Source organism: Mastigoproctus giganteus, chromosome 4 (assembly GCF_048544385.1).
Source record: "Mastigoproctus giganteus isolate SK-2022 chromosome 4, ASM4854438v1, whole genome shotgun sequence".
In the NCBI taxonomy this organism is placed as follows: domain Eukaryota; kingdom Metazoa; phylum Arthropoda; class Arachnida; order Uropygi; family Thelyphonidae; genus Mastigoproctus; species Mastigoproctus giganteus.
In genome coordinates this window covers 219,064,782-219,079,309 of record NC_143578.1, presented here as the reverse complement: position 1 = coordinate 219,079,309, position 14,528 = coordinate 219,064,782, and the positions used below count along the sequence as shown (strand labels likewise).

Here is a 14,528-nt window from a genome sequence, read left to right as displayed (position 1 = left end):
GAAACACTACAATTTGACAAAATTGTTCTTTTATTGGGGATGGGCAAGATAAGAGCACAATTTAAAATTTAAAACTCTTCTACTAATCTTCAAAAACTCTCACTTGAATTAAGGGCAAATTGAAATCACACAGTCATTCTTATTAAAGAATGGCACTGTCCACAACATGCTGCTCTCTAGAGACACTATTAACAGGAGTGAAGCAAAATAATGATTAAATGCATGATTTTAATCTTAGGTTGGGTGCATAGTGTACATAGTATTTTGGTAGGGGTGGTGCTACTGGTGTTTCCCACAACTACGCATTAGGTTGGGTGCAGTGAGACACCTCACCTCCCTGTGGCAAAGACAGGAGCCACCAGTGAATTTCAAAGTGATTTTCACTAGGTGGTTGCAAAGAGGACAATAGTACAATAATACAACACAAGCTAACACAACATATGTGACTGACTTTGTAGAGATGCTCAACACAGAGACACAAGGTGGGTTTGAGAGAATCTTTAGGTATTGTTTAGATCATTACACATGTAAAACTTAATAATGAAATTTTTAGATAATTTTCAAACCAAATTTCAGAAATACCAATAACATAAAAAAAAACAAAAAAAAGAAACAAACCAGGAATAAAAGAAAATCAAGCTGATTATCTCAGTAAATAATTTTACCCAGATAAGAAGATTAACAATAGGAAAGCCTAATTTCACTACTGTCTTACAATGCCTCTGATGTCCACTGAGTCATGAGTGAAGCAAATTAGTTTTTTTACCTTTACAAAAATCAAAGCAGAGTGATAATGAGGAAAAGCAAGCTTTCAATTGTTACTGTTATGTTGTTGTTATTTGGTTTTTAGGAGCATTAGCAACTAAGGCCATATTGCTCTGGGGATATGCAGTGGTCATTCCCCGACCTTTCTGCATCCTCCATATTTGGTGGTCACAGGCTCGAACCCCGGTCTAATCAAGAAGTGTGTGCTATGCACTGCTGCTCCTGCCCACCTGGCTACGGAGGCGTCTGTTATTGTTATTATGATTTGTATAGTGCATTAGTCTCTAAGACTATTTTTGCACTGTTGTGTGTTCATGGGATGATTTACATGTTGTGCATGCTGAACAATGAGGAATAATCAGGATTCCAACTCAGATGGGTTGGAATCCCTCAGATACTGGTTTTCACAATTTGTCTCCAAAATCTTGGAGGCTTGAAGTGGCAACTAAACATGGGTTTCAACCCATGTTTAGGCACTAGAGCAAAGTTTTCAGCATTCCCTCCCCCCCATCTCCTTCACACAATACTAAGTACTGCATCCACACTCCTAAAGCTACTGGAAAAAGCCCTTCTTCCACAACCACCAAAGCAACTCCATTATGTTCTCCCCAACAGATCAACTGTCTCCAACCTTCTGGCAGTCCAAACAGCAATTCTAAATGCGTTTGAGTCCAGAGCAGACATGGCAGTTGTTTATGCCGATATCGAAGCTGCATTTGATAGCCTCAATATCACAGCCCTTCTGCATCTGCTAACCAATTTCTTCCGAATAAAAGGTGATGTTTTTGCTTTTCTGCACTCACTCCTCTGGAATAGAACAGTGTACCTCACCCATCGCAACCTCTCCTATACCCGATCCATTAATGCAGGTGTGCCACAAGGTGGTGTTTTATTGGGGCTACTATTTACTGCCCTCATTCTGTTTGTGTGTAAGAGAGATGATATTATTACCTACGCAGACGATATAAAGTTTCTAATAAAAATACCAGCCATCGGAGGAGTGATCACATCGGAAATCTGTAATAAGATTGTAGCTCTCTCTCTCTAACTATCTCAACCATTTCGGTCTCAAACTGAACCTTCAGAAATCTGTAATTATGGTCTTCTCTCTGAAGAAGTGTCATACAACCCTCACTGGAGGGTACAATTATTCCAAGTATAACAAAACACAAAGATCTCAGTGTAACTTTCGACCCAAATCTCAGGTTCAACTGTCACATCGAATGGGTTCTACGCAAGATCAGCCGAATGCGCTGGATTCCTCGTCAACATCTTCTTCATAACACAGATGAAAAAACTACAATCAGATATCTGCAAACAGTTTAGTCCTTGAGGTTGTCACAGACATTCTCTCAGATATGCCAGACATGCTACCTGCAACCCGGGAGTTTAAAACACTGATGGAACTGATATTTGGGTGACACTCAAGTCAAGTGGACCCAATTTCGGTGAATACGGAAGAAGAGCTTGAGCTGTATTAGCATACAGCTCAAGCTCTTCTTCAGCCAGAGGTCTCTTCTTATCAGTGTTTTAGGTTCTTTTGTTTTTTTTTTTAAAAACAGGTAACAAATTACTAAATACAAGGTACATACATGGCACAGTATGTCACTACTATGGATTTATGCACGGTGCTGACTCATATATGACGAATTCTACAGGTAACAATACATCTCCAGTTAACTCGTAGTTGGCTGCCGCGAGGAATTTTCTATTACATATGCCATCTACAAGATAATTCAAGAAGTTTTTTTTTTTTTTTATCAACAATAAGCTTTTTTTTTAGGAGTTTTGGTGATGAATATATTATAATTTGGGTTTTGAATAATTTAACATACCTAACTCGAATTGGTGTCGTAGACCCGTTCACCCAAAATAAGCCGTAGCAGTCAGTGTGTTAATGACCTTCTTCCATTGACTGGAAATCCTATCCATAGTTTGGCTGATGATAGCAGCACATTGCATTCCACTTTCCATTTTGAGAAACCTTGCCCTACTCAATCAGCTTCAACTTCTCAAATATCCGCTACCAATTCCTTAAATGCCGATCTCCAGGTAATTCTCCAGTGGGGCAAAGACAACTCAGTTGATTTCAATCCTTCTAGAACTCAGTCTTGTCTTATATCTCGCAAAAAGGATTCTTCTGCTCCTATGCTTATCTTTGGTGACACTCCGATTTCTAGGCAAGTTGATATATCTCTTTTGGAGATTACCCTGATTTTTAATCTCTTGGCACAAGCACATTACAAATATTGCTTCCTCTGCATCTAAAAAACTTGGTTTTCTTTTTCGCTCTCGGCGTTACTTTTCTTTCAAACAGCTGTTCACTCTGTACAAATCCACCCTACCATGGAATACTGTTCCAACACCTGGGGCGGTGCCCTCAAAACCTCTCTCAGGCTTCTATATTCCATTCAGAAGAGGGCAGTTATGTTAATGACTCATCTCTAACTGAGTCTCTCCACTCGCTGTCTCATAGACGTACTGTTTCTGCTGCATGCCCTTTCTACAGATACTTCCATGGGCACTATTCTTCTTAATTGGCTTATATAATTCTCTCTTTCAAAACAGTTCGAACACATGACGCCACCAGCAAACATCCATTTACTGTCCAACTGCAAACTCACAGAACCAACTTTTCATCTTCCTCGTTTCTTCATTCAACTGCTGTTTTCTGGAACAACCTTCCTCTATATGTATTTCCTGAAAATTACAGACTACAGAAGTTCAAGTCAACAAATATCTTCTCTCATCTCATATTTGGGGTTTTCATAAAAAGAAAAATTTTTTATTTTGATAATATGAATCAGAGCTGTAATACTCAATATGTTCTACGTTGATAATAATATTAGTAAAATAATAAGAGGAGTTTACCTCAATATAGTATGTAGAACCCTTCCGTACGATACCCTCCAGAAATTAAAACGGAAAAAACGAAAAAAATCGACAACTTACTAGTACATTAGAGTAAAATATAAATAATAAAATAATCAATTTACCACAATTCAAATCGATTTAAAACAATTAAAAATCAAATTAATGCAATTAAAAGAATTAACGAAAAATATTCAAAACGATTTTCCTTCCTGAAGCTGACAACACTTTTCGACCGTATGTCGTGATCACAGGAATGAAAATTACCGAATCGGGTTAAACCTGAAACTTAAATAGTGATTTTGTCTTCGCGCATGCGCGTAAAGATCCACGCATCGGAGATCAAATATGGCCGCCAAACATTAACAGAATTCTCGTGTAATTTAACTTCAACGGTTTCTGCAATTAATAGTCGCGTATAATTACGTTGAACATTAAGTATTTTGGCCTCGTTAAATAAAAAAGTGTGTTTTTTGTTAATGGCATGAAAGGCTAATTCTGACGCTGCTGAATGAGAAGCACGAACTGAGGCTTCATGTTGATTTACACGAATATTAAGAGAAAATCGCGTCGAACCTTGGTAAGACGAGTCGCAATCACCGCAAGAAATGTTGTATACCAGATCATTAATTTGTGTTGCGCACGCGGAAAGAACAGAGCGATTGTTCAGTATAGTGTGTAACTTCCGTACTGGCCTAGCTACAATTTTAAATTCGATATCTTTAAAGAATCTGTTAAGCTGTTTGTGCCACTGTTCCACATATGGGACAGAAATAAAGTATTTTTTGATATTACTATTGTTGATTGGTGTAGTATTTTGTATCCTATCCTTAGCCTGTACCCTAATTCAGTTTATTGTGGTAATGGAATAACCCGTTTAAGAATCTGCTAGTATTATTATTTGTATTTCTCAGTCCAAAGCAGATTCCATCGTTGAATATTTATAGGCATTTAGAAATTGATTAAAGATAATCGATCTTTTGTAGGTGAAATGGTGATAGCTATTATAATGTAGAAGCATACCGGTTCTATTAATTGCAGAAACCGTTGAAATTAAATTACACGAGAATTCTGTTAATGTTCGGCGGCCATATTTGATCTCCGATGCGTGGACCTTTACGCGCATGCACGAAGACAAAATCACTATTTAAGTTTCAGGTTTAACCCGATTCAGTAATTTTCATTCCTGTGATCAAGACATACAGTCGAAAAGCGTTGTCAGCTTCAGGAAGGAAAATAGTTTTGAATATTTTCGTTAATTCTTTTAATTGCGTTAATTTGATTTTTAATTGTTTTAAATTGATTTGAATTGTGTTAAATTGATTATTTAATTATTTATATTTTACTCTAATGTACCGGTAAGTTGTCGATTTTTTCGTTTTAATTTCTGGAGGGTATCATACGGAAGTGTTCTACGTACTATATTGAGGTAAACTACTCTTATTATTTTACTAATAAAAAGAAAAAAAAAAATCATCCCACTTTTCTGTATGCCTTTGAAATGTGGGCCTCTGCAGTACCTTCTGCAGAAACCACTGATGAAACCACTATACTGTCACAGAGAATCAGGCTTCAAATAACCATCATTCAATATGATCACCACAAGAAAATGACTTTAAAAGAGTTTAAAAGAGAATAATGTACATTTCAAAATTATGAAAAGTAACATACATCTTAAAATTACTAAATGGTAAACAACAAGATGAAACATAACCCTATCATAATACTTTGCCTTAACCTAAACTAATATAAATAGCATTTGGAAAATGACAAAGTATGTGCCTATCACCTGTACACTGTAAAAGAGAGGCTTCTTAGATACAGAAAAAACTATATGGCCTACTAAATAAATAAATAATACCAAAGGCTATCCTGTCCTAGGTTTTTACTGGCAAGAAAAAATTTAAATTGCCATAAGTAACACAATGGAATTAAACTTCAAAACAGAATTAATTTTCCTTGAGCAGCACTTCTTTAAAACCAGTTAGTCTCAAAACAGACTGGCCTTTCGATGAGTCTGAATTACATATGGAAGTAGCTGTATAATATTCTACTAACAAGAAGTGCTCAGGGACATATCATCTGAATTTGCAAATAGGTATGGCTGGGGCAACCAGATTTTCAGGGATCAACAAATTCTGGAGAGGAAAAAAAACTGGACATTTCCAGGACCCATCTATAAAAGCCAGGGTGATGCAATTTTTACCTCTCTAGCTTTTATAGGACATCCTAATATTAGTGATGCTAATGTTATTTCATAAAACAGTACACAAATAGATCTGTAATTTCATTTTTGATTCAAGCAAAATTATCAATTAGTTAAATGTAGGAATAAAACTTCTTAAGTGGGAAAATTATTGCATTTTGTATAAAACACACCATATAATTCTATTCATAACTATTATTAGTCTTCTAAATAAAATAAGATCTAGTTTTTTGGTAGATCTTACTTTGTTTTGTTTTGAAGATTTTTTTTTATGACAAAGTTATCAAGTTCCAAGCAAGCCAAATTGTAATCAGTTTCTACGTGCAGAATTTCTTCCCATGTAAAGATTTACATTTGGGTTTTCTCTCTTCTCTTCAGTATATATTCAAAGAAATCTTGAGAGCTGGCACTTTGGAAGTCACTGCATCCAGGCAGCAGTTCTAAAGGGCAAAATAGTAGTTTTACTGGGACTTTTCATGTAGTGGGGGGCAACATTTTCCTCTTTGCATTCAAGTTCTTAGAAAGCTTGCCACGATCCTAGCTGCAGTGACAATTTTGCTTAATATATTTACCTCATTTTCATCAGAATGACTACTGTGTCAAATACTTAAAAATGTCATGCAACTATACATTCAACTTTGTTATCAAGGTGACCTTTTTTGGGATTAATGTCCATTTCTTAAAATATTTTTAATTATATAAATGCATTTATGCATAGGCAATTTTACTGAATGGATATAAAATAGAATAATCAATGATCTATTTTATCAATAGTTTATAAAATGTTTCTGCCTGCTGTGATTATTTTAGCTACAATAACAGTTACAATAATGTCAATAAGTAGTACATGAGCAAGCAAACAGATTTTGTATCTTGATATTTATAACAATGCTTGCACTTTTGAAAGTATACACATTGTAATTTATTATAATTATTAATTTCCATGCTGAATTAACAAAATTATCTACTATTAATTTTAACTGCATATATTTAGATAAGTAAAAACATCTTTGCATGAAAAACAGGACAAAACAGCATCCCAAAAAACTATTTTGAGGATCCTAAGATATCTTACCAAAAATCAGGACAAGCCTAACAAAAATGAGACATCTGATCACCCTATGCATAGCTACAATTAGCTCTGTGGGGGAGGGGGGGCTGCTTTGTAAGTAAAACCTGGGCCAACTGAATCTGGGACACACCATTAGAAATACTGTTTAAGATTCAATTTTGCTATAATCCTTATATCTTACTAAGAGAAATGAAAAATAAAAAATATTGAAAATCCTTACCTTGAGGCCAATTTATTCTTCTCTTTTCTTGATTTAGGCCTTGCAGTTGAAGGAAGCTCATTTACTGGTGTCAGGTCATTTATAACTTTGCTCAACTTTTTCAGCTCTAATCCTATGCTGAAAAGTTTATGAGGATTAGGAGTTAGATCATTACCATCTCCACGCCTTGCTTTACCAGCATGTTTAACACCCTCCATTTGACAAGATGAACTAAAAACTGGATCTGTCACATCATTAAGAACATGTGGATCTTTTAGATCTGATGCTAATGAAAGTCGTGGGCCTTTGGGTCCTTTTGATTGTATATTGTACTGCCAAAAGAAGCGGTGTTTTCTTCTACACCCAGAAAGCTTTTCTGATGTTAAGATCCAGGGTGGGGAATATTCTTCATCATCCTTGTCTTCATCTTCAACACCTATAAATTCTGTTTAATAATAAAAAAAAAAAAAAAAAGTTACCAGGAGTTGTATGAGCTCATCCCAATTCCCTCTGGATGTAACTTTCTAATATCTTATTTTCAACATTTATAAATGTAGTCCTTGTGAACTCTGTGAAATGTCAGCTATGAAACTGGAGATCACAGGTCCATATGGAGTCACTGAATTTCAATTTTTATAACAAGTTATCTTACAACAAATTACATCCCGCATTTAAAATATTCTTCAGGTTCAACAGGCTGGATTTAGAACTAAAAGAAGTACTTGCGACTAAGTCCTAGCCTTAACAACTTACATTGAGAATGATTTCCAAATTGAAGAGAAGATGGGAGCAGTCTTTTTAGATATTACTGCTGCTTATGACACTATCTGGCATATGGGACTTCTATACAAACTGGTCCAAACACTACCTCACTGGACAGTGGAAAACACTGAGTTCCTTCTCAGAAATCAACAATTCCAGATTAATCTGGAAGATAAATGGAGTAGATGGAAATCTCAAAAAAAAAAAAAAAAAAAAAAAAAAATGGCTTTCCACAAGGGTCAGTGTTAGCTCCAACCCTCTTTAATATCTTTATAAATGATCTGCCAAGAACAACATCAAGGAAATTCTTATATGAAGATGACATATGTCTGGCACATAGAAGTCAGAGCTTTCAAACTATCGAACATCTTAACTCCGACATGAAAGATATAACTGATTACTGTAACAGGTGGCCCCAAAACTGTCATGTCCTGTTTTCATTTATACCATGTAGCAAGCCAAAAAGAATTAAACATCCATTTAGACAACCATCGTTTAAGACATGACAAGTATCCAACTTATCTTCGAATTTCTCTGGATCATACTCAGACCTACAACATCAAGGAAATTCATATATGAAGATGACATATGTCTGGCACATAGAAGTCAGAGCTTTCAAACTGTCGAACACCTTAACTCTAACGTGAAAGATATTACTTAACAGGTGGCCCCAAAACTGTCACGTCCTGTTTTTATTTATACCATGTAGCAAGCCAAAAAGAATTGAACATCCATTTAGACAACCATCGTTTAAGATATGACAAGTATCCAACTTATCTTGGAATTACTCTGGATCATACTCTGACCTACAAACACCACTTGTTAAAAGTGAGAGACAAACTCCGGACAAGAAATAATTTATTGAGTATGCTTTCCGGATTAAGATGGGGAGCTAATGTCCATGCTTTAAGAACTTCTGGCCTTGGACTTTGCTATTCCATTGCAGAGTATTGCTGTTCAGTTTAGCAAAATTCTGCCCACACAAACCTTGTTAACACCCAACTAAACCAAACTATGAGAAACATCACTGGCAATAATGATGCCTACCAAAACTAAGTGGTTGCCAGTCATTTCGAACATCACCCCCCTCTCCATCTTCAAAGACATGAAAAGACAGTTAAACAGCTGCAGCATAGCAAAACCAGGACAGAGCTCTGCACGATGACATCTAGAATGCACCTCCACAATGACTGACCAGCAGGCGCCCGATCAGGAGTGATCCTTCACTATTTGAACAGGATACCCCAACCCATGTTGCCTGGCAGCAAGAATGGGATCTTAATGCTAATCAGATCCCCAACTCCCATCTTATTGACAGAGTGGACAAACCTGTAGCAGGTTTTGACCTTCCTAGAGATTTATGGAGATAAACAGCTTTAGAATTGATTGTGTTAGGTGTGCCAAATCAGAACATAGATGGGGCTTCAGGGATTCTTCCCTCTGTGCTTGTGGAACTGTAGAAGATGCTTCACATATATTAAAATGGCTGCACCTCCTGACAGTACCTTCCGGGGGAATCACTGCTTTGCATAATTGTACCGAGGCATTAAAATGGCTTGATTTGCTTTAAACTTTGGACTAGCTCAATTCCTATTTTTTTTTGTATTAAGTACCTGTTCATTCTTATTATTTAGCTGTCCTATTTTATTTATTATTCATCTCAGATATTACTAATTACTGATTTTGTTAATGGCAGTAATGGCGGTGTGCTACTGCAACAGGATCTAGATAATTTGGGCAGATGGGCTAAGAAGTGGCAACTGAAGTTTAACCTTGACAAATGCAAAGTACTGCATATGGGTAGAAGTAACCCCAGAGAAACGTACCAACTGTGTGGTACTACACTTAAGGTGGTAGAAAAAGAAAAAGACCTGGGAGTAATTGTGCAGTCAGATATGAAGTTTTCTGAGCAATGCAGACAGGCTGCCAGGGCACGTCACTAGCAAAATTCCTATATAACATTTGTCAATGATATATAGGAATTTTGCTAGCAGGGAAAAGGAGGTGATTGTCCCTCTGTATAAGGCAATTGTCAGGCCACACCTTGAGTACTGTGTACAGGTCTGGAGGCCTCATTTTAGGAAGGATGTCGATTTGCTTGAGTGTGTACAGAGAAGGGCAACAAGATTGGTGAGGGGAATGAAGGGATCCTCTTACCAAGAGAGGCTTAAGTTCTGCAAATTGCAGTGGCTGGAGACTAGGCACCCGCGCGGTGATCTGATTGAGGTGTATAAGGCCTTGAATGGGTTGAGCACGCTGAATTCTGATGGGATTCTTCCACTTGTTCAGATTACAAACCAAAGGGGCATAAATTAAAATTAAGAAAAGACAGATGTAGAATAGATGTGCGGAAATTTGCCTTTAGCCAGCAGGTGGTTAATTGTTGGAACAAACTTCCATCTATCGTGGAAGTTGATAGGTTAAATAAATTTAAGGAGGAACTGGATAGGCACTTGGAGGGAATGGTGTGATTTTTTTTTGGCTGATGCTGCATAAGCTCATACACTTGCTTTCTTGCATCACATGCCGCTACTACTACTACAACTCACAAATGTAATTTTATTTTGTAAATTTTGTGCACACATCTTTGTACTCAAATGCATTCAAAATTAAAAAAACTATAAATTTCATGTTTTATTGCGTCTTCAATGAGTTCCTCTTCATTTGTGCGTATCCTGAAAGACAATGTTTGCATCCACTTTGGCTTACTCTTCAAAACATTTTCCAGTGAAGCATGCAAAGTTTCATTTGTTCACTTGCATCATTCAAGGTGCAAAATCCAGTGTGTTTGAAGCATTTGGCAATAAAATTTTTTTGTCAATGTCATTCCATGCTGAGACACATAAATACATTGCCTGCAGCACACATCACAATTTTGACTAATAGCATTCTCTGATAGTTTTTCTTAAAGCTCTGGATTACACCTTGATCGAGCAACTACAGCAACTGAATTGAGCAACTGATGTCATTAAGTGGCAGGTACCAGACAGTGATTGCAAATAGAACATTCTTTATAGAACAGCAAATAGAACTTGGCAATTAGGGGTGAAGTTACAAACAAAAAATATTTTCTATTCTCCATGCTCATCTTGTGGTTTCAGTCTCTGATCCATTTGTTGTAGATTTTTTCTTGTAGATTGTTGTAGATGGTTGTAGAATAGAAAAAATATTTTCTATTCTCCATGCTCATCTTGTGGTTTCAGTCTGTGATCCATTTGTTAGTAGTTGTTGGTGACTCTATTGTCAGCGAAACGGGGAACATGCTTTGTAAAAAGGATAGGTGGAACAGGACCAGGGTATGTCTGCCAGGGGCAAAGGTTGATGACGTTGTAGAGCAGATATCATCTTTTAAGGGCACAAAAGGTGATATAGTTGTACACGTTGGCACTAATGATATTAAGAGTAGGAGACCAGCGGAATTACTTAACAAGTACAGGTCACTGTTGAAAAAAAGCCGTGAAGTAGGGTTGAATTTGAAAGTGTCTGCAATTCTGCCCAGACACGATAGGAGGGAGTATATGATGAGAGCCTTGTCGATCAATTCGGCCCTGGAAAGATTGTGCAAGGCTCAAGGGGTAGAATTTTTTTCAGCCTGGAATGTACTTGTTAACAGGAGAGATTGCTTCTACAGGGATGGGATACACTTAAATAGAAAGGGTGCAAGAATATTTGCTGATGCTATCCAGGCAGTGTTAGGAGGGTCGGAAAACTGCTAGCTTGGGGGGAGACAAAGACTAATGGATTAACAGTAGCCACTGGCAGAGGTGAAAGAGATTCTTGCACTGCTTCTATTGGAATGAGCAGAAGCCTGAAAAACAAGATGCAGGATATTTCAGAGACTGCTGGAAGTCATTGCGGTACAAGTAAACACATGGGTTGTGTTAGGGTAGCTAAGAATAGAAACAGGTGCATGTATACTTGCGTGTACACCAATGCTAGGAGTTTAGTAAATAAATTTGATGAATTTGAGGTATTGCTCAAAACATCAAAGGCAGATATTGTTGGGATATCAGAGACGTGGTGTCACACAGATATAAGGAATGCAGAACTGGAATTTGGGGAGTACAATGTGTATAGAAAGGATAGACAGGACAGGAGGGGAGGAGGGGTTATGCTATTAGTTAAAAAAACACATAAAATCCAAGGAAGTGAAGCCAGTCGACATTGATGGACAGGGCAGTGTCGAGTCAGTTTGGTGTGACATAAGCATAGGTAAATCAAAATTGAGAGTAGGAGTGTGCTATAGGCCTAATGACTCTGATGAGTATAATAAGATACTGTACAGGGAAATAGAATGGGCCAGTAAATCAGAGAGTCTTATAATGGGGGATTTTAATTTCCCAGATATTGACTGGAATTTGTGGGTTGGTCACTCACACACTAGCAAGGCTTTTGTGGATTTATTGGATGATTGTTTTCTACACCAGCATGTTCGAGAGGCAACTAGAGGGAGTAATACTCTTGATCTGATTATCAGTAGTGATCCTTCATGCATTAGGAATCTGCAGATAAAGGAACCACTGGGTGGCAGTGATCACAGTGTGCTGAAGTGGGATTTACTCAAGGAGGTAACTACCATCAGAGGTAAAGGGAAGGGTTTTTGCTTTCGTAAAGGTGACTATGATGGTCTGAGACAGTATTTAAATTCTATACAGTGGGACCAACTGATGATGTTACTAACAGCAAATTCAAAATGGGAAGCATTCAATGAACTAATCTTGGAAGCTACCAGGCTTTACATACCAACCAAGAAATATTGTTCAAGGTTCAGGCCTAAATGGTTGTCAGATGAACTAATGAGACATATGGCAGAGAACAAAAATGCATGGGATACATACAAATTAATGGGTGACATGGAAGCCTATGATAGATATAAGTTGGTCTGTAACCAAGTCACAAAGGAGAATAGCCAGGCAAAGGCAGATTATGAGAAATCCTTGGCAAAGGACGCAAAGAAAAACAGAAAAGAGTTCTTTACCTATTTAAACTCAAGAAGGAAAGGGATGAATCAGATTGGTCCACTGGATGTTGATGGTTCAACAGTTGAGGATCCAGCTCAGGTGGCTAACAATCTAAATGAGTATTTTGCATCTACATTCACACATGAGGAGTTATTCAGGAAGGGGAATGTCGTAGGTGAAGTAAACATTGGCAGTGAGCTAGATTATTTTCTAATAACTGAGAGGAAAGTGGAGGAGAAATTGTTGAGGATTAACATAAAAAAGGCACCCGGGGTGGATGGGATCTATCCAGTTATATTAAAGGAGGCAGCAAAGGAAGTAAGCAAACCCCTAGCCATAATTATGAGAGCTTCTTTGGACTCAGGGGAGGTACCCATGGACTGGAGATGTGCAAATGTAACCCCAATTCACAAAGGAGGATCAAAGGCTGACACAAGTAATTATAGACCTGTTAGTTTAACTTCGGTTCCAGGAAAATTAATGGAGGCACTGGTTAAAGAAGCACTGCAGGATCATCTGGACAAGAATTCAGTTATAGCTGAGACACAGCATGGTTTTGTTAAGGGCAGGTCTTGTCTGACCAATTTGATTGGATACTGTGATGTAGTCACAAAAGAACTGGATGCAGGGAATAACTTTGATATTATATATTTGGATCTTAGAAAGGCTTTTGATACTGTTGCGCATGGAAGACTGCTGCACAAATTGGAGAAGTGTGGCATTGGAGGCAAATTGCTGCTATGGATAAAGGGATGGTTGAGTGGCAGAAGACAGAGAGTGGTAATCAATGGACACTGCTCAACGTGGACTAATGTTATTAGTGGAGTTCCTCAGGGTTCAGTGTTGGGTCCATTGTTGTTTTCTGTATTTATAAATGATATTGATGATGGTGTATTAGGCTTAATGTCCAAGCCTAATACACCAAGTTTGCAGACGATACCAAGGTTGGCAGGGTTGTTAAGGACACTACTGATACTATGCTGCTGCAACAGGATCTGGAAAGGTTGAGCAGATGGGCTGAGAGGTGGCAAATTAAGTTTAACATTGACAAATGTAAAGTACTACATATGGGAAACAGTAACCCCAGATCAACGTATCAACTCTGTGGTACTACGCTGACAGTGGTAGAGAATGAAAAGGACCTGGGGGTAATTGTGCAGGCAGATATGAAGTTCTCTGAGCAGTGCAGATGAGCTGCAAGAGTAGCTCATGGTGTCTTGTCAATGATATATAGGAATTTTGCTAGCAGGGACGGGGATGTGATTATTCCCTTGTATAAGGCATTGGTCAGGCCACACCATGAGTACTGTATACAGGTCTGGAGGCCTCATTTCAAGAAGGATGTAGAGCTGCTGGAACGAGTACAGAGAAGGGCAACAAGATTAGTGAATGGAACAAAGGGTTGCTCTTACGAAGAAAGGCTTAAGTTTTGCAAATTACAGAGCCTGGAGACTAGGCATCAGCGAGGTATTCTGATAGAGGTGTACAAGGCTTTGAATGGCTTGAGCATGCTCAATGCCGATGGGATTCTTCCTCTTGCTCAGAATAATCACCTGAGAGGGCATAAATTGAAATTGAGGAAGGACGGATGTCGGATAGATGTGCGGAAATTTGCCTTTAGCCAGCGGGCAGTTGGTTTGTGGAATAGACTCCCATCGCTTGTTGTTGAAGTTGATAGCCTAAACAAATTTA

General features: G+C 37.8%; 1 protein-coding gene across 1 annotated transcript in view; it reads right to left on the bottom strand.

Annotated features, from left to right (window-relative positions):
- Positions 1–14,528, bottom strand: part of LOC150087412 (uncharacterized) — a 215,134-nt gene that overhangs the window by 27,848 nt on the left and 172,758 nt on the right. The window contains exon 4 of the mRNA XM_090372052.1: positions 7,135–7,558. Within this exon, the coding sequence (XP_090228178.1) occupies positions 7,135–7,558 (424 nt within the window). The remainder of the gene's footprint in view (positions 1–7,134; positions 7,559–14,528) is intronic.